General features: G+C 38.8%; 1 protein-coding gene across 5 annotated transcripts in view; it reads right to left on the reverse strand.

The window, feature by feature from the left end:
- Positions 1 to 21,744, reverse strand: part of MAGI2 (membrane associated guanylate kinase, WW and PDZ domain containing 2) — a 710,849-nt gene that overhangs the window by 18,718 nt on the left and 670,387 nt on the right. For all 5 annotated transcript variants that reach the window (XM_066318723.1, XM_066318722.1, XM_066318724.1 and 2 more), the window contains one exon: positions 4,258 to 4,396. In XM_066318723.1, coding sequence (XP_066174820.1) covers positions 4,258 to 4,396 — 139 coding nt within the window. The remainder of the gene's footprint in view (positions 1 to 4,257; positions 4,397 to 21,744) is intronic.

Here is a 21,744-nt window from a genome sequence, read left to right on the forward strand (position 1 = left end):
AGTTTTTCCACATTTTGCCTTTAAGGATGATACCTCATCCCGTGTTTGGCTATGCAAGGTACATGTCCTTCTCATGGTGTTTCTACAGCTATGGCTAAGGCCTGAAATACATAACCATCTGTAATGAGGCTCCCACAGTGTGGACAGACAGATTTTTAGACCTGCTGCACACCCAGTAGCTCCTGCTGAAGTCAGCAACCCCTTAGGTAGGTGCACACATGGGAAATTAGGCAGCCACTGCAAGAAATGTCTTGATCTGTCACTTTACTCAAATTGTTTTTAATGCTGGTGGGTGAAGAGCTCAGCTCTGCAGTGATGACTGGGTTTTGTGTCCTGTGACACGAATGAAACCTCACATTCTGTGCAGCCAGACTTCCCAGGCATTAAGTGCTTTTCGGGACCAGGATTCCCAGCAGTACTTCTAGTCTTTCTTGCACATTAATATGATTTCTTACTATGGCTTGGTTCTCTGGAGAGCTCAGCTGCCAGACTGTTTCCGATGAAACATGATGCTGATGTTTCTTTGGGTTTGGATGAACTGTGATAATTCACCTCCCATGGAAGCACAGCTCCTCTGGCTATCCTTATCCTCAGCAAACATGTTCTGAGATGCTGAGTGATAAAACACCTGTTTTCAATGCTTCTTTTGTTGCACCCTGCTGTGAAATCAGCTATAGTTTTGAAGCATTAATCATGTCTGAGCTCTTTTGCTTACATTCTGATGGTAGCATGCCTGCTCCAAGGGGATTTCTGCCTCTGAAATGGTCTGGGATCTTTGGCATTTGTCTTCAAGCAAAATCAACAGCTGGAATGGAGGTAAATGATGCATTTGCAGCACACTCTATTTCTTACCCTAGGTTTGAACAGTGTTTCAGCTCAGCCAGAATGTTCCAAGATTGGAAACGGACAGATTTCCAGGCAGTATAAACTCCCATAACTCATTCAGGAGATTTATACTCTTTCAGCAGGTCGTTCTTTGTTTCTTCATTATTGCTTTCTTGTTTTCAGTACACATTCTTTTCTTTCACAAATCACTTTCTTATTATTGATGAATTTTCCTTAACACTGCTTTTACTGATGTCAATCACATCATCATTCAAACACTGACATTTCTCGAAATTAAGTACATACCGCCACACTTTGTACTAACAGAAACATTGCACTGGAGTTTAAAACACAAGGAAAACCAAGAAGTTGAAGACTGAAGACAATAATGTGTTAATCTTGGCTGGCTGGTTTAGGTAGCTCTAGATAACTTTTCTCCTTTTTAATGCTGTGAATCTGAGCATTGCTGCTATTGGAGAAGTCTTTATTCACAGCATTACTAAACCTGACTTGAGAAGTCCCTGACCATTTCACCTGTCAGAACTGAGAGAGAACATCCAGGACAGGACCCTGGTACACTTGTGCTATTGTCATATTTATCCCTAGGCTTCTGCTGCACGCCACCATTACAGTCCCAATGCCAGCTCTGTCCTCCTGCCTTGCATTTTTATACTCAACTAAGTTTTATTTCCCACTGATGCTCTCCACAGCTGGACTCTGATGAGTGTAAGAAATATTTCTGACATGTACTTGCTTAAAACCCTCTGACTATTTCAGTAAAAAGGGCTCCAGTTAGTCTTGTTACATCTCAGCTGTGAAATTCTGGTTGAAGGAAGAGGGAGCTACTAAATATTGACTAGTTTTTCTGCTGTCCTCAGGACCACTTTGTCCTCAAGCCTACTGTCACAATCTTCTCTGCATTCAGTTTTTCATTATCTGGAAGAGATGTTTCTGGGGGTCTCTGACAGATGCTCTTCACAGCGTGATGACTTAATCTTGAGATCTGGCCTGCTTGAGATATGGCCTCCCATTTTAATTTGTTCTGTTTGTTAATTTCTGTTTTTAACTTCCTAGGCAGGCTGGCTGTTGGAATTTAGGTGCACCTTCTGTTTGTTCTTAGACTACTTTCACCTTTGGGAAATGATCTATGGAGGACTTTAATTATTTCAGTTAATTTCAACAGGCATCTTCTTATTTTGCTTCCATTCTGCCTTCAGACTGGATACAATTCCAACACTTCTCTGCTTGCACAAAGCACAGATTAAGAACTGCAGACGTGCGGATGTTTTCCTTTGCTGTGATGCTTTCTGCAGCTTGTGTGTACACTACAAAGTAATTCCTGAACAATTTTACTTCTTTTTCAGTGCAGTAGGAAAAAGGGGCTTTCAAGCACAGCTACTTAGTTCTTCTCCTGGATGGAGCTGTAAGCTGAACATTCAGCTTGGAAAATGGTCTGATTAAACAGCATTTCTCAGTAGCAACTTTTATTTCTCAGTTATCTGCATTTTTAAGCAACTAATGCTAAGTATTCCAAATGCCTTCCCAAATGGTGAGCTTGGCTTTGAACAACATGTGAAGTCACTGTGCTGCTTTCTGTTAGCACTAAAAGCTGTGTCTGGATTGCTAATGGTTTATATGTATTTTCTACTCATCATCCTCTGTGGAAGACTCGTGCACATTTTGGAAGATGTGTTTTCCTAAATCAATGATATCTATTTTTAATTTTTTAAAATAATTCTTAAAAAATGTTTAATTTTTTTAAACTGGAATTACGTACAATTTTATAAGATTATATGAATAATGGAAATTTCTTTTGGATTTAAGTGCCATTTGGAACTGGGACTGTAAGAAATTCAGATTTGGAAAGGGTTTGGACTGCGACAGATTCTTTGCTCATTGTAGCCTCCTAGACCTACCTTGGATAAACTGTTTTCTGAGGAACCAGCAAACTGCTGGTATATAGTTCTGCTATTTAAGAAGGATTACTACCACTGTATCAGTCCTGGATGTTTGTTTGTTCTTTCATTAAAAATGATGCACCTCTCCCCATAAAACAGTTATGGAGGTGACCTGAATTTCTGTTGGAGGTCTCTCTGAAAGGACTGCACACTAGTTATAATTGATATTAAATATATTAGTATTATTTTATCAGAGGCCCTGAAAGCCATTTTGGCTTTGTTTCTACTCACCGAAAGTATAAATCACTAACTTTATTACCAGATGAGTGGGCTATGGCCCGTCTTTTCTGCCTTTATTCAGAAGTTCTTGGAAGTTATAAAAAAGGCAGCATACCCTGTCCTGAGTATTGGCTTAGCCATAGAATTAGCTGTAGTTTAGAGGAGAAAATAGCGCAATTACCATGTGTATTGACAGCTGGGAAAGAACTGACTTCCAGTGCAGCTGACTTTAACAGAGGTATTGAATTTATGTTGGCAACAAAGGCCCCCCTGAACCTATAGTTAAACCTAGTTATTTGAATTTTTATGTGACTGTAATTTCTGATTCTAATGGGAAAGCGCTCTGGAACTTCAAAAGTAAAAGTAAAAAAGTTTAATAGAGTTTTGCACCTCCTAGCATAAAGAAGTTAAGGACTTTTCATTAAAAAACAGCCCTTTTACTGAGAGATTTAAGGCCCAGAGGTGCACATCATAGAACTTATGTAAATATATGAAATTGTTACACCATACTATACAGTAAGCTCTGGTTTCAGTTTTTTAAAAAAGCTCTTTGTCTTTGAAATTACCTTTGGGTAATTTATTTTTACTTTTTGTCATTTCAGTTATGAAATAAGGTTTCTATATTGTCTAAATGACTTTTTTCACACTTTTTGAAACATTAAAAAGTCTCAGAAGTCCCTCTGTAACGAAACATAAGAAGAATGAATCCTGTTTTCTCACCACAATGAGCAAAATCTCATGTTTTAAATTCAGAACTGGCTTCTAATTGATCATCCATGTATTTTGTCAGAGAGAATACAATGGGTGAAGTTGTCAAAAAAGGAGCACTTTCTTGATAATACTTAGAGTTTCAGCCGGAGCCACTCAATTGCATGGCAACTTGATCATCTGCTGTGACTCAAAATGTGCAGAGAAATACCAATAAGGAAGAAATTCCAATAAAGGAAGAAAAGGAGAGTTTATGGACAAATCAGCAACTCCCAGCACACTCAGAGATGTCCCCGAGGAGGTTTGTAGTGCTTCCTCCAATGCACATCTTAAAAGCCACTGCCTGTGTCGGGAGGGCAGCAGATGACAGCGATGTACACACACGTGAGTAAGTCCACCTCTATACAGGTAAGCACTTGAGCCTAAACTTAATGTGCTCCAGTAAATTACAGTATATAAATATCTGCAACTGCTACTTAATTCAAAAGCAATGTAATTAATTTATATAGAATCATGCACATATAAAAATGTAAAGATGAAAACCCACCATATTCTGGGACCTGGCCTGTTCCACGTTTCAACAACAGTCGCACTCTCCTGCCACCAGACTTGATTAGCTCTATTGCTCTGGCATGTGTCATGTCCCTTGTGCTTTCTCCATTGATTTCAATTATTTGATCTCCTACCTGTCAGGTAAGAAGAATATTGAGTCAGACAGAATTGCAGTAAAAGGAGCGTTTCAGGAAGAGACATATTCCATGGATCACAGGTTACTTGAATGACAGACAGACACATCAAGATAAATTTGTTCCTGTCTATCTGAGGAATATTACTGGCAGATCAAATAATCTCCAAAGTGGATTCTGAATATGGTATATCAAATGCTGCTTGTCTTCCGCTGAAATCAGTGTAATGCTTTTGTAGCTTCCCTCACACCTTCTGCATGTAAGAGGCTTTGTTGAATTGGTTGATATCATTGGAATCATTGGAACCTTATCTGTGCTACCCTTGTAACATGCAGTGTTGTGTGAACCTGAGAAGAACTTTGTTGCACTTGCTGTTTCGTAGAGAAAAGAGGGGTTCAAAGCACAAATATAAACTTCCATAATTTGAATTTCCAAATCTTGGCAGTAAAGTTTCACACCAAATGCAGAGTAGTTATGAAGCACGCTATTAACAAAGAAAGGTTAGTGCTATGACACAGGACAAGCAGGTCTGCTGGAGCTCAAAGAGCATGCTTTGAACTATTTACCACAGGAGCTTTTTGCTGGGAGTAAGCACAGCCTGTGGCTGAACTGTCTAGTTAGAGCAGCTGACTCCAGGGTTCTGATTATGGATTTCTGCCACTCATCTCCTGGCCAGATTTCCAGTCAGAGTTGGCTTCATTATTATTGCTCTGCACTATTTCTACAGCAGTTAAACGTGGCACTGATGTCTGCATATCCCATCCACCCCAATTTCCCTGGCTTTGCCTCCAGCCTGCATGTTTTGATTTTGGCTGACTTTCCATGCTGAAAACCTTCTCCCTCAGTAGGGGAGCAGTTGCCTTCTGCTGTGCCTGGTCAGTGCAGCAGAGAGCTCATGCAGGGAGCAGCACGTACAGCCTGCTGTGACACCCCTTTGTGAGAGCCTTGAACAAGCAGCACACTGAGGTGACATGTGAGCCTAGTGTTAGCAGACCACAGCCTTTGGAGTTTGTGCCTTGCAGAAGGTTCTCAGCCCCCTTGGAGGTGCACCCTTAGTGAAACCCAGGGGGAGGGATGATCTCCTGGTGCTGGCAGAGGTGCAGGTCCAAGTGATGGGCAGCCAGGACTGGGGCATGAGGGTGTCAGCTGGATGGGTCAGCACACTCATTTGTCAGTGCTAGAGGAACACAGCCCTTCAGCAGGATCCTACCTGCCTCAGTGTGCACCTACAGCTTCCTCCCAGTGTGTTTACACTAAAGTGACAATGCCTACACATCTCAGAGAGGAGATTATACAGACTTCAAGGTGGCGTGCACTTTCTTTCCCTCTTACAGGACTATCTTAACAAAACCAGCTCTTGGCTGGCCTTGGACATGGAAATATCTTCTATTTTATGTTTTCTTTGCTACAGTTGTGCTTCTGTCAGCTAAGAGTGTAATCCTTCAGCGGTTTCCCTTCTTTCCTGCGTTTGAAATACAGTATTTACCAAATAAATGTGCACAATGTGAAATGTCAACGCAACTCCTAGCATCAAAGAAAACTGAAAAGGATGTCAAGAAGTTATCTAGTCCTTACTTTTGCTCAGAGACAGAAAGAATGCTAGTAGAAGTACTATGGCAGCGCTTTTAATAGGAATTAATAGATTTCATACTCTGCATACAAGATCTTGAGAGGATGCAGCTCCTATTGACAATCTGTGCTGGTACTTGGTGTGGCCAAAAAGCCATTGATCCAAATAAAACCTATTAGCATTGCTATTACACTTGGTAAATGCTGCAGAATTAATGCGAGGGGGGGGGGAATCAAAATTATTTTGTGCAGGATTATTTTTGCGGTGCAAATTTTTTTCTCAGCTGATTTTCTCTCTTATAAAGAATGCATTTGGTTGTACCATGCAGTGCAAAGTTTAAAATATTTCTGATGGCCTTCAGGCCACACTGACACACAACACAGGTGCTCTCTGGATCATGGTGAGATCTCCCCCAGTCTGGCCAGACAGGGCTCTCTGCATCCCCCTGACTTTTGGAGAATGCAGTTGGACCACACACTTGGAGCAAAAAGGGAAAATCTGTGATACCACCCCTGTAACACAGACAGAAGACAGATTTGTAGCATCCCCACAAGGATATCAGTCAGGCCAAATACAGACAAAATTCAGTGAGTTTGGAAAAACCTGTTTCTAAATGTCATGAAGCAATTAAACCCCACAGAAATCCTGTAAAAGTAAAGTCAGATTTTGAGAAGGCTTGAGGAGAGGTTGGTGTTTTTTTTTTTTTTTTTTTGTTTTGTTTTTTTTTTTTTTTTTTTTTTTTTTTTTTTTTGTGCTGCATTGCCTGGGTAGACCATATTTTGCAGAAGGTATTTAAAATGTTCTTGTTAGCGTGCCTTGAGAGAAGTGCCAGATTAGATCAAATGAAAGAGGTGTTTTTAACACTCCTTGATGAATAGCTTTTAAAATTAGTACTGAAAGCCGCGTGGAGAATGTACAGTCCTTCAAATAAAATCCTCTTCACTCCAGAGCAGAAAGACAGAAAGATTTTAATATGTAAAAAGGTTAAGTTAATGTCACATTTTTCCCTTGCTGCTTGCCTTCCTTCTGTTTCCATTGGTCACTGTGCAGGGACTATCTTGTATTAATGTAACCTTTTCTGTATTTCTGTGAATTTGATTTTTTTCTCTGTAGGCAGCATGTAGCTCATTTGGTATTTTCTTTCACTATAAAATATTGTAGTTGATTTGATATTTCCTTTTCTTATAAATATAATGTGCAAATAACTTGAAAAAAGCTTAAAAAAAAAGGCTAGCATCTTGGTTATGTGACTGAAGGAGGGGAGAGAAACAAGCTTGCAAAAACTGTTGTAGAAATTCTGATGTAGAAATCTTCATCAGAAAGGGTGAGACCAGGGGTATAATGAATAGTTGCAGGAGCAGTGGGTTAATTGTGTTCCTTGCTTTTGTGTCTTGTGGATGACTGATGTACAGCTGAATTATACAGCCTTTGCAGCACAAGCCCAGCTCTGATTAGACGAGAAAAAAACAAGGAAGAGAAAAGTTGTCAACACTCTTACCTTGAGAAAAGGTAATTAGGCTCTACACTCATATCTGGGAACTCATACAAAAGAGAAAACCTTGGCTGACGAGTGGTTCCCCATCTGTCAGTAAGGTACAATTCTTGTTTTTTTTCCTGCAGATAAACCTTGATAACCTTCCCTTCCTTTCCCTCTGTGATGTAGATTTTCTTATGGCTGATATGGGAGAAAATTCTGCTGTATGTTTTCTCTTTGTCCAGGCATTCAAATATGCTTTCTCCCTCAACTTTCCTATTGTGGAATAAATTTTTAGATTTGTGGAGCTATTTTTGTCTTTTCTAAATCCAGTGATATTTTAAGAGGATCTTTGATATATCCACGTATTGAAGATAAACCAAGATGAGGCCAGAGGTAATTGCAAGCATAAAAATCAGTGTCTCTTATGTGGGATCCTCATTTCTGTTTTTAGGACCAAAAGCTGATTCCTGAAGTTTACACCACACAGTACTTCTCTACACTTCTCTCCTAGATCCTTCCATGTCTGTTCACAGTGTCTAAATTGAAGATATTATGAAGGTAGGGGGTAGGCAGAACAGATCAAAATTATAACATTCTTTCCACATTTACTAATAATGTTCACAGAACAAATTCTCTGCCTTTTTGTAACACATCAGATTTGCAACTCATGGTCAGTTTGGATTCTGAGCAGTTATCTTACACTTTACATTGTACATCTGATTTCTCTGCCCTAAACTGATCACTGTGCACCTCAGTGAATTTTATCAGATTGACTGCTTTAGTACAAATTTTTTATTTTGAAACAGTCTGTTCCTTAAAGTCTTTTTAAACTTCCTATGAGTAGTGACATACTGGCATCAGCAAATATTATTTTATAATTTATCGTTAGGTCTCCAATTATGAATGGAATACTGAACTGAGTTGCTTTCATCCCAGATGCCTCAGAACCACACTTGCAATTAATATTAAGGAGCAAATCATTCAGATCAGCCTTTGAGAGGAATTATTGTCAGTAACCATGTTAAAAGAGATTCCACCTAGAGCCTTTTTCCTCAGCCTTTTAATGTGGATTTCATAGAACATAGTGTTGAGAGGTGAAAGGAAGATTGTACATTCTCCTCCCCCTTTTCCCAAGTAGAAATAAGAATGAAAATCAGACATGGGAAAGGAAAATTAGACTGGTGCGACAAGATTTGCTTTCCAGAATTCACATGTCAGTGAACTTTCTCAGCTTTCTGATAACTTGTCACAGATTATCTCTGAGTACAAAAGTTAAAAGAAATTTTCTTTATTTGACTTTAAAATAGGGTATATATTTTGCTTTCTCTAGTCTAACTTTCTCGTCCTCCATGAATTCTTAGACATCATTTAAATACTCTAGACATTTACCTTAGTCACTGAACATACATGAACATCAGCAAGTTCTGCTAACTTGAATCTAAGCATGCTTTAAGCAGTTTTCTCTTTATTCTGATTTATATTAATTTCTCTTTGTTGATGTTTCTTCTGAACATCCCAATGGAGACTGATACAAAGAAAAAACTGAATATTTCAGCCATCTCCTCATTCTCATTAGGCAGTAGACCTCTTTTTTTCCCAGTTCTTCATGTTTCTTTAAACATGTGAAACAGATGGCTGTACCCTTTCCCAACAGACAAGCCCTGACTGTGGGACAGTCCCCAGACTGGCATCAGCTCTGGTTTTTAACCTTCCTGGCAGTCTTCAGCAAAGACTACAAAGCAGGAGTGATGTACCTCTGTGTCCTCCAGATGTTCTCAGCATCTTAAGGGTGAAGTGGATTGGCCAGACAGCCCGGGAAGCTTGCCTGGCTGCTGCCTGAGCTGCTTTTATTCTGAAGAAATGTGCTCTTGGCAGCTATGAATCCGGAAATTTTATACATGTGGATTTTGTATTGTGTTTCTTTCTTTCTGAAGAATATGACCATTGCTGAATTTCCACGCTGTTTGGGATAAATACCTACCCAGACCCACTGGTTCTCCTCCTAACCCAATGCCACTTGGTAAGCAGGACACTCCTCTATTGTATTCTTACAATGTGCAAGCACAAAGTAAACAGCCCCTTAATGTTTTGAAATTTGAATTTAATGATTTAAATGTAATTTTGAAAGTAGTTTGTGCGTATGAAAAGTGTTTCTTTAAGAAATCTGTTTCAGTTCAAGTTAATTCAGATGCTCCATCCATGTGTAAGAACAACTGAGCTATAAAATTGGGCAACATGTTTTCTGGCAATAATGAGAAGATAATATTCCTAAGGAATGTTTAAGTGACATCACTATTGATAGGTTAATTAGAAAGAAAATTGTAAAGCTTCTCCAAATCATTAGAATAAATGCCTCAAGTACATGTGGGTTTATCTGCAGAGCCTTTGTTCTGGCCATATTTTAAAGCAATTATTACTGGTCTTGTTAAAAAAAGCCGACCATACACACAAAGACAGTTTCAGAAACAGGGTGTACCAGCAGGAAAACACATATAGCTTTAATGTAGTGAAGAGGTTTTTCCTTGCTTGAGTGTGCTTTTAAACCACAGATGAGAGCCTTGTGTTTGTTTGCCTCCATTGGCGCACAAGGAACAGTCTCTAAGCAGGTGTATGGTTCCCAGTTGCATGAAATTAAATTAATTGTGTATGCACATTTTCAGTCTATGTTAAACCTAATGATAAAAGCAGCCTCGAATGATTTGTGTGGAGGGCATTACTATCTGTCATTTTATTAATGCATTTTATAATTAAACCTCAGGAAAGAGACTAATCATATTTAATTATTTTTACATGGGCATTCTATTTTTATAACTGAAGCACTTTTACATGTTATTGGTTGTGGTTGTTACTGTCAATTGGTCCAGAGGGCTGAAAAATTGTCTGTACTTAGAGACCGACAGGCAACTCCAGGGTATCTATTTTGGTGAATTTCCAAGTACTGTCAAGCTCTAGTATCACTGCCTGGAGTTAGGCACAGGCTGGATAAGTGCTGTGCAAATTTCCTCACTGCAGAGAATCTGTACTGCCTGGAAATCCCAGGTGTAGTATGTAGCCTGAGCAAAGCTATGGGGTTTTGGTAATCTTGGACTCCCTCCAGTGCATTTTAGGTATGTGAGCTTGGATGCCTCAGCAGGAGACATTGTATTTCTCTTTGGGGGAATTGCAGTGACATGTCCCATGCTACTTTTGAACCAACCACATAAAAGTTTGAAGTGAAAAAGTCTTTTTTCCTGTGGCCAACCAGCTAGTTAAGCAGCTGCAGCTTCTTACCCCTGGAAATGCCAGGCCCTTTTTTCCCTCAGAGAGGGAGTCTTGACTTCTGCCCAAAAGAAAGGGAAAAGAAGGGACATAGGACATGGTGCAGAGCCAGAAAAGGCCTTTACACCACTCCTCAGCAGGAGCTCTAGCTTTTTTCTTTTTGCTTTTCCACCCACCTTTTCCTGAGAGAGAGAGAAAGAGTAGTGCTGTTTGAGAAAGAGAGCTTGAAAGAGGAAAATGTGCATACCTGATTGTCTGCAAAGAATGGGGAGTGCAAGAGGGGAAAACGGAGTTTTCAGTCACGAGGGCTGAAAAGACAGCAAAGTGGATTTCTGGTACTACAGCACACTTGATGCCTTTCACAACATTGCTGCTAAATAATCCATGTATGTGTGAAATAAAGGTGTCAAAGATAAAAGGAAAAATCATTGTCCTACTGTATTTGACACACTATTACCTGTTTAAAACAGAGGTGGGATAACTCATTGCAGCATAATGTAATATTAATAATATACACTTCACTATTATAATCAGGGATGGGAACCAATAGAGACTATGAAAAAGAAGAAGAAAAATTTTTGATATCTTCTTGATGATCTCAGGCAGTTCTCACCAGGCAAAAGCAAAGCAAATTCAAGATATGACAAGCTAATTTTATAGATCCTACAGAGAAACCTGAGCATGGAGATTCCATCATCCAAAGCTGCATCCATGCAGCAAAAGAGAAAAGAACATAAACTCTGACAAGATTAAGATGAAACCACAAAAAGATTTTGAGGAGGAAAAATGCTGAAATGAAAGATCAAAGAAGATATTTTCAAGCATACCAGAGGCATGGAGTCTGGCAGATCTCAAAAGACAGTATGAGCACAAGGTAGAAAAGAGTGCAGAAAACAGATTAATTCTTTGCATCGATGTTCACTGAAGAGGAGGGCAGCAAAACTCCTGCAGAGGGTCTGCTCACTGCAGGGTTGAGTGAGGAACTGACTCCAACAGCAGGGTCAGTGGCAAAGATTTTATAACACACTGATGAAACGGATAGTGAGAAACCACCAGAAGCAGATGACTTTTATCCTCAGTTCTAAAGGAATTTGGATATGAAGCTGTTCAACTAGTAGCTATAGGATATAATCTACTGCTTAAATCAGTAAATTGCTGAATTTCAAAGGAATGGGAAGTGGCAAGCGTGACACCAGTCTTTAAGAACGGTCTTGGAAAGTAACCAAGCGAGTCTCATGTTCAATTGAGCAGATGGAAGGAAGCAATAAGGATGGTGAGGCTTAGCTGGCACGTGGATAATGATGATATAGTGGGAAAGGGTCAGTGTGGCTATTGTAGAGGGAAGCCATTCCTCACAGATCTATTGCAGGTCACTGGAGCTCTCAATGACTATATAGATTAATGTGATCTGGTTAGTACACTGACATTTTCAGAAAGCTTTTAATAGTAAAGTCTCCAGTAGAGGCTCTGCTGTGGGATGAAAAAGAATAGGGTCTTCTAGGCAGGAGATTAAATTCTAGGAAAAAAAATGCTTTAAATAAGTGGTCAATTTTCACCATCAAAAGACTTTACCACAGCGATTATTCTGCTCAGCACACTTGCAAATGGTGTGGGGAAGAGCTGATAGGATTTGCAGACAGCACATTACCATGCAGTATTGTCATATCTAAACTTGAAAGCTCTAAAAAAAGATGGCACAATCCTGTGTGCTAAAGCAGCATGTGAAATCCAGCAGTGCTGGGTGCTAAGCACCAAGTATAGTACATGTGCAAAACTACCTACTCCATCTCTCTAAATCAGCCATCACCCCTGAAAAGACAGATCTCACAGTCCTTGGGCTTAGCTCACTAAGCTGGAAATGTCAGCACAGCCAAAAGCCCAAACAGAATACCAACTGTCAGGGGGAAAGTGAGGAATAAAGGAGAAGCTATTGCTGTGTCACTCAGGAGCACAAATATCCTGAAAACTGCAAATTGTTCTGGTGCTTTCACCTCCAAATGAATGTGATACATCGAGAAATGGTTTGGAGGAGGCCAGTGAGGCTGGTCAGGGGTAAAGATCAGTTCCCATTTGATGTTTGATGAAATACATGGTAAGTTCAGTGAGAAAAAAAGTGGATATTATATAGATCAATTGAATAAAGAATGATATAGAGAATGATGAAGTAAGGTTATTATATTATAACTACAAACCAAAAAAAAAAGGTTTTTTTTCCACAAAATTCACGCACTTACACTTGGAATCCAATGACACATTATAACTGAAATATCAAAAGCATGACTACATTCAAATAAATGGTTAAAAAACATCCCTACCATTGAGTCTTAGCATAGAAAAGTCTATAAACTTCTGACTGCCAGGGTCTTGGATGTTACATGCAGTGAACAATCATTTAATACTTGTCCTACATTCCTTTTCTAAGCATCCTTTACCTGTCCTTGTTGGAATGAGGATACTAGGCTGGTGGGCCAAACAATGGGCCCATATCTATCCTTTTACCTTCAGAGATGACCTCTCCCAGTTTCTACTTCTCATGATTTGGGAAAGCACAGAAGCCAATGCCTGTGTCTCTCCTGTTGCTGGACAAAATGTTTTAGTTAACAGAGCAGCATCACGTGGTGTGCTCATTTTTTTCCTAACACTTGATTCTTAATTTTTAAGTTAGGCTTAATTATTTTTTTAGACCTGAAAACCTTCATAAATGTTCCATAAACCCCAGATTTAAATACGATGCCTGCCTGCCAACTATTTTAGTCTTAAAATTTAATACTAAACTATTTTTATCAAGATTATTAACTTTCACAGCTGGCTTGAAAGATCTTGCTGCTAGGCATAGAGTTAGAAGGATGCTTTGAATGTGCCAAACTGGATACAATTTTGCAAGAAGGATGTTAATTAAGTGCGTGAGAGGAATACTCCTTACCTTTCTGCAAACAAATTCTAAAAAACACACACAGATTTTTGGAGAAATGCTGAATAATAGTTCACCTACAGTTCATTTGCTCTTGATTTATTAAGCTTTTATACTGTCAAAATATATTCAGGATCCCTGAGGGCCTCGGTTTGCATTTCTCTGTTGTGCAGACAGTAGAATGTTGATCAGATTTATGTCTGCACGTCAATATATTCTTCCTTGAGTTCTGCCAATTACACTTACCCAGCACTGAGCTCCTCTTGCCACAGGCTGGCATCCAGCTCATATGCCTGAGTATCCCAGCTGAATTCTCTGAGTTCAGATCAATCACACCTAGTCTCACTACAAGTGAGGTTGGACAGTGATGTATGTAGTAGGGAATTGGAGTATGAGTTAGATTACCCCAAAGGGACGTGCAATTCGGTGGGAATACCTAACATCTTCCTGTACTGTTCAGATGGATCACAAATCACAGAACAAATGGATGGGACTAAGGATATCTTTGTCTTTTTGTTCCATTGCAATGACAGTGTTGACATTCACTGAATGCTTATTATGAAGGTAAGATTTATATTACTGCATAAAGGAAGCCAGGTATGCTGCAGGTTTTAAGAGTAAGTGCTACTTATGTAGAAAAGATGTGCCACTTAGCTGGCGTGAATCACTCTGTGGGCATTTGTTTCCCAGATCTGTGCACAAAACCTTAGTTGAGCTGCTGGTGGTGGAGCACTGTGTGCTCCTGGAGTGTACTTCTGCCCCTGATGTGTGGGATTATTCCAAATATTAGTTACTTCTCAGTGGAGTTTCTGACAGCCTTCTCAAGCCCTCAGTCATGTTAAGGGTTCAGCAGCTGGATGCCCACTGTGCCAGCACACCACCTGGAGAAGACCTTTCTGGCTCTTAGGACCTATCAAAGCTCCTCCAACGTTTGTGTTTGCTGTGATTAGAGTAAACTCGTGAAGAGGCTTCCCAGCAGCAATATCCACTTTCCTCCAATATTCTGAACATAAGACTTCACTGCTTTTTAGGACCTGGAGAACCTGAGGATTTTCATGAGTCACTCAGCAGTATGTCAGTCTTGTACTTTCTTTTCAATCTAAAATTGATTCAAAAATACGCTATATTAGAAATTACAGTTTAAACTGGCAAATCTTTCATTCATTTTTGGAAACTGGGATTGCCTTAAATGTTTGTAAAAACTCATGACTGATCAAGCTATTCCTGCATTCTTCTTATTTCCTTGCTGCAGCTTTCTTGATTGGATAAAGAAATGTCAGTATGTCACCTACTCTCTTTATTGCGTGACAACTGTTTCTCTCTAATTTTAATGCTTTTTGCTCTAATCACCCTCAAGCTGAGCTGAGCTACTTCTTGCTAACTGTACTTACTGATTGCAACCTTAGGTGTTTTCCACTGCAGACCACAGGAAATCATCCTTTAATGTGGGACTAATCACTGATGGAGGATCCCAAATATGCTCTGTTCTTCATTAACAAGAAATCTCAGAGAGGCTCTACACAAGTGAGGAATCAGTGCAGATTGTGGGGTCTGCATGGCAAAGTGCTTTCAAGGATTTCCACTTACTGTAGAGTAAAAAAATTTTCATTCTTCCTTTTTAAGCTTTGATTTGATTTGATTTGATTTGATGGTCACTGCCAGAAAACAATCAGTCCTGTAGATGACCAGCGCTTTTTCATATTTATCCATTTTCCACATTCTTTTACCAACAGGACTACAAACAGCTGAGATAACCCTGCAAAGACTTTGTTCCGGATGGACTGAAGAAATACAACGATAAGGCATGGAGCCCAGAATCACAAAAGTTAGAAGGTTCCTAGGTATGAAACTACAGGAACTGCATGGGATTTCTGGTATGAAATTTGGTTGTGCAATAGGAATCTAACAAAATGGTATGTGGTAGTCCAGGCATTTCTATTGGATTTTGCTATCTCTGAGATGGAAGACAACAGCAACTGAAAGATAATTTTAGAGAAAGAATGAGGATATTTTGCATATGTTAATCTGGACTTTAAAAAAGTGTCTATGGAAGCTGCATTACTTCCGAGCCTCAGAAAGAGAATGATCCTTTACTTGGTGGAAACAGATGACTGATCTGCTAAGAACCTAAAAATCAAGGGCTGCAAAAAATGGCTACAGTGATTTAGTGACTAGATGAACTCCAATTGCAATTGCAATACCCAGCAATAAAGAAAGATGAAATGGAAACAACACCATGATGAAACGAGAGAGACACTTCTGTTTTGCATGGCATAAAAGACTTTGCAAACACTGTAGGGTCCCAATTAGCTCATCTCTGACCATCTATTTACTGAACTCAGAACAACTTAAGTGATTTCAGGGTGCCCTGACTTGAGATGTTTGGAAATGTCATATCCCAGATTGATTTATGTTACCTTGTTAAACTGCATAGCTGTACAGCATTTAGAGAGCCCAGATGCCTACATACCACTGATCTTTTGAGAAGCCTGAGGAGTCTTAATGGTGACAAATTTATTCTGTGAGTCATAGTTAGCTATAGCCAACTATTAGATGCTACCACACTGCTCAAAAGCCTGGGCACCAGACTTTTCAATGGAGACTTGAAGTTATTTCTCTTATGGCTCAAGAGAGGGCTTTAGCATCAGATTATGAGTTTGATAGGAGCCCTGTAACTTTTTTGAAAATATGATTTAGGACACATACAAAGAGGAAAATGTAGTTTTGAATGTTGCTGAATGCTCATACATGGGTTTTGACAGCAGTTTGAAATGCAATATTCATGTCCTCCATTATTTGAAACTTTAGTTCTGTTTCTTTCCAAGTAAGAGACAGACTCCACCTTTCTGCCTGCCTTTTTTGACCCTTGGCTCTTGAATAACCAGCTCTCCCCTTTTGCTATGAATAATTCTTGGTGTTGGGAGGATGAAGGTTTCTGAATAACCACAAATAAGGTTGGTGTGAACTTTATTATTATGGGAAATTATTAAACACATAAACTGTGCTGTTTTGCAGAATGCCATGAACCTGGGCACAGCATAGACTGGTGTGAGCATCACTGCTCTGCTCACTCAGCAAGCTGGAACAACCAAGCAGGGCCACACAGACTCTTATGCCACAACACAGAAGCTCTTAATTGCCACTAGAGAAGTCTCTGTTCGTTGTGCCTGGTTTTATCTCCAGCTGTGTATGACTGAAACAAAAAGAGAGATGCAAACCACGGAAATGCAACGAACAGGAAAAAAGACTGAAGAGCCAAAGCAGAACTGCAGACCATGAAAGATATAGAATTCTGCTGTGCCTGGATTTCAGATGTCTGTCCTACCAAAATATAAGCAAAGTAAACAATAAGAAAAGAAAAATAATGTAGCATAAGGAGATATCAGGAAGTTGGAGATAGAGCTAAATGGTGCATGAGGACTGAGAAAAATGAGTTGACAAGACAATGAAACTAGAAATGTCAGAGATGAGATGTATGACTTTTGTGGAAGATGTGAAAAAAAGGATGTATCTCACAAAGTGACAAAATGACACAGATGTACACTGTCTATAAAAAAGCACATTTCACCCTCATTCTTCAAGAATTTCATGTTATTCCGGACCTTTGCAGCCCTCAGCCACAGGCTTTTTGTCTGACACTGATTTCAATAAACATGCTGGCTGCTGGAGATATCATTCAGGGCAATAAGAGATCTGTTGATCATATCTCATGTCTAGCAAACACTACAACCAAGCTTAACAATTCCCCTGATAGCAGTAAGGAACTTACCCCTTCCTTCTAAGACAGGAAGGGATAGAAATGTGCAAGGAGAGTTGTGCCAATCATTGTCCTCAGCATGAGGCAAGAATAAAATATGTTAGCATAAGCCTTATCTAAATAGACCTGTAAAACTGTTTCCAGTAGTGTCTGAATCTTCAGAGGCTGTGGAGACTGTGCTCCACATTGTCTGTGTTATGTCCCCTGTCTCTGGTGACAGATTCAACTCAGTATGAGTGTCACTGACAGTGTGTGTGCCACATTCTTAACCTACTCTGAGACTGGGCCTTGCAGCTTTATTCTTAATATTGCCATCACCAGCTAGTTTCAGTGTTTTCTGTTTTCCCCTGATGTTAGGATTGCTTGAGAAATGAAATGCTGATGTGCTGAGATGTCTGCCATTCTGGGAAAAGATAACAAAGGCACTAATAGTTCACTGAACTTTTTTTTTTTATGGTTATTTTTCATGGTTATGGTTATGCTCCATCCTTGTCTTATGGAGCACAAACACAGATAGGTTTTTCAGAATTCGCCATTGTAGCTTGCTCTCTGCGCAGCTGTCAGAATTATGTCAGTATTTAAATATATTAGGAATATTTTATATATAAAAATAAAATACACTGTCAGTATTTAATTCCAGTGTAGTGATGAGTAGGAGACTTACAGCAGTCTCCTGTGAGAAGCTGCCATATATCTTACCAATAAATTGCCGTAAAATCTTGCCACAGTTAATTGTGGTGTATATGACCTGACATGGTTTTATATGAAGCTGCACTCATGGCTGTGGTCCTCCAACACTAAGAATTCTTTAACAACCATGTGTGCAGAGGATGCATGCAAAGAAACAGTTTCCTGTAGACCTCTGGGTACTTTGATGGGCATTTCCTAACCCTGGTTTGGTGATAAATGAATCCAAGTTAAACTAAGATATATATGCTTGGGCTTTCTGCAGAGTCTATTGGCTCAAACAAAAATCTCAATGCATGTGAAGGTAACATGACTAAGTGTAACAAGACAATAAAAGTTTTAAACCTGTTTTTAAGGGAATAAATTGTTGAATCTCAAGACTTAATGCAGTGTCTGTCTAGGCTGGCAGAAAGGGATCCCTGAGTAGAAGAGCAATAGGATTGGAAAACTGATGAACTCTGTATGACATCAACTCACTGCTCTTCCACCTTTCCAGTTCCAAGAACAACTGTGCAGAAAATCCAAGTAGAAAGCTTCATCTATCATGAAGTGAAATTAAAGACTATTTTACATCTTGTAATCCTAAAGTGTAGTTCCTTGGTGAATTTGCTTCCAATAAAAACACAACATGGCTAGTATGCCATCCCCAGTGGGAAGGGAGATAATATAAAGTTATGATTGGAAATGGTGATGTCATAATGAAACTTCATAAAGTCTTTTTCCTTCTTACATCAATATTTACAAATCCAAACAGTTTTGGCAGGGCCAGTGGAAGATCACTTCTTTGGCTTGTTCTGTGAGTCTGTTCTCTGTCTGCTCACAGGTCTTACTGAAGTTCATAAAAGCCTGAAGATCAAACTGCAATTTTCATAAGGATGTCCTGATTTTGATGTCGCTTTCTTCATCTTGTTTTATCATTACTTTCTTGTTCAATGTCTCTTTGCTATTATTGGCATATTGTACTCCTTCCATACTTACCTTCCTCAGTCATGGATCTACTTTTTTTTCTTTTACAAGAGATAGCTCCATTACAGTTCTTTATTTATATCTGTTTTCCTATAATCATAGCTTTTACTTTAATATACTCTGCATCTGTAATGCCTAACACTCTCATATGTATTTAGACCTTAGAATCTTTTGAATGTGTGTTGATGGATTCTCAGATTTTTTTTAACATGTCCAAAGTGGAATATAGCTGTTGGGACTCATTCCATCATTGTGGTTTTGCAGTGTCCACTAATAGAGTAAACATACAGACTTTGACTTCCCTACCCAGAGCTGTATTCAGTTTGAGATTTCATTTCTTCAATCATACAATTTTCTAATACCACTAGTATAGCTTAATCTCTGTTACTTTAAGGTAATTATTTTATTTATTTCTGTAAAATAGGGAGCTTTAATTCAATATGAATTAGTCTCTATCAGGGCTTTTTCTGGCTGTACCTAGATTGAAAACAAAATGTTATTTGTGGAATATGTTTGCTTATTACATCTAAGTGCTCTGTAGGTAGCATGCTTCATAATGTGATCTATTTTTTGCTACAACTTAGCTGGTTTCTCTCTTCTCTTCTCTTCTCTTCTCTTCTCTTCTCTTCTCTTCTCTTCTCTTCTCTTCTCTTCTCTTCTCTTCTCTTCTCTTCTCTTCTCTTCTCTCTTCTCTTCTCTTCTCTTCTCTTCTCTTCTCTTCTCTCCTTTTCATGAGTGGCAATAGGACTGGAGTTATGTGCATTATTTCTTTTTATAAGCATGATCTGCACCTTGTGCTATCTGCTTCAACGTTTCTCTGCAAAGCTTCAGTTAAATCAAAGAAGGCTGTTCAAGGAGGAGGAAACAGCAAGAAAAACAACAATGGAGACCAGGAGGGCATCAGAAGAACTCTTATCTGGAAAGTGTTCCAATAAGATCCTATCACAAAAGCATGGTTTGCTCTCCTCGGTGCTGAAAGCCTGGGATCAGAGAATTGTGTCTTTAACGAAAATGGTATCTAAAACAAGAAGCACTGCCCTGATTTTTGCATGTTTTGCTGTAGAGATGCACCAGTGAAACAGAGAGCTACAGAGATGCAACAACCAGCCAAGAAGTGTGAATGAACCTGCACTGTTAACAGCTGATGTAAACTCAGGAAACGAGATGTGGGTACAGAACTCTGCTTCCTTTGCCCACCTTCCTATGTAATAAATTTCTTTCAACAATTTTTTTGTTTGTTTCCATTTTTTCTATTTTTGTTTTGAATCTCTTTCTTGAGTTTCTGCTGTCCATCAGTCACAGGTCACTGAATATAAGAATCTTTCACATTCCAAGCCCATTTGTCAAGTTAAAATATCTGTTAGGCAGGAGAATAAAAGAGAAGACTCAGTGACAAGCATGCATGGTAGAACTGTTTCCAAATAATGATGCTTTTAAAAGGGAGAAAAAAATCCCAATTAAAGCTATCTGGTTAGAATAACACTTGGCTATATGTTGTGGCCACTACAATGAAAAAACTTTAAATCAAGTTATTTTAGAAACTATATTAGTAATATTCATTAAACATGCATAACATTTTCTACCTAATACAGGTTATTATTTGAAATGAACCCTTTTCAAAGGTGTTCTTTTATTTTTTTCTGTATTCTTAGCCATATGTTTCCAAATATGTGATTCCAGAGCTTATTAAAAGCACAGCTTTTTATCCCTCTTTAATCACATTATAGCTACTAATGTACATCTTGCATATGGCTTCTCATTAAGAGCAAGTGACAATCATAATTCCAAAATAAAGGAAAGAATGAAGACCAGAGAAGATATCCTTAAGCTAACGTTCTAGCTGCAGCATGAAATCACCTATATTTCACACAAAAAAATGCAGTGGGAGTATATCTCAATTACCAGTTGCCTGCTTGACTGCCCCACTGGTTTTTGTGACACAGGGACTGCTGCTGCCACTGCTGCCAGTGCCAGGAGCTTGCACTCCATGATACAACTGAGGACTAACTGAATTTTGCAATTCTACCAAGTGGCCAAGTTAAGAGTCATTTGAAGCACAGCAAAACTCCTGAGCTATACACAGAAAGACAGTGTCCTTTCAGTAAGACACAAAATTTGATCAGATTGTTTAGACTGTTAAGTAGAGAAAGTGTAACAACCCTGACATTTGTAAAATCTGTTCTTACCACAGTAGAGAACACAATTTTCATTGCCCATCTTTGAAATTAAATATTGGTTGAATATGATTGCACTAATTAGATGCATAAACAATTTTTATGTTGACTCTTGGTAGTGCCTGTGTTCTTTCCTTCTCCTTTTTGTGTACTCAAAATTCTGCAAAGTATCAGCAGGCCTGGATGAGTTTACACCTTGTCTTTGTCACAACTGAAGAGATTAAATGTCTCTATTTTTGATTAGGTTATTTTTCCTATATAGACCATGTGTTTGCTTTTTTTTTAAATCATGATCCCTACAAACAAGATTAAGATAAGTAAATAAATTTAGCAGACATTTAAAGGCGACTTGCTTAAATTAATAAAATAACACAGATGAGGTCTTAGGTTTCATAGTTTCCAAACACATGTTATGTAGTGATCACTTTGCTTTTGTGATTAGAGACCCAAATGTTAATTCTGTCATTATTACCTAAGAAACATCAAACATTGTCTGAGATTATAAAATTGCTTAGATAAGAGTGAAAATAATAATGATAAAAATTTAT

The sequence above is a fragment of the Sylvia atricapilla genome, chromosome 5 (genome assembly GCF_009819655.1).
Source record: "Sylvia atricapilla isolate bSylAtr1 chromosome 5, bSylAtr1.pri, whole genome shotgun sequence".
Taxonomy (NCBI): Eukaryota; Metazoa; Chordata; class Aves; order Passeriformes; family Sylviidae; genus Sylvia; species Sylvia atricapilla.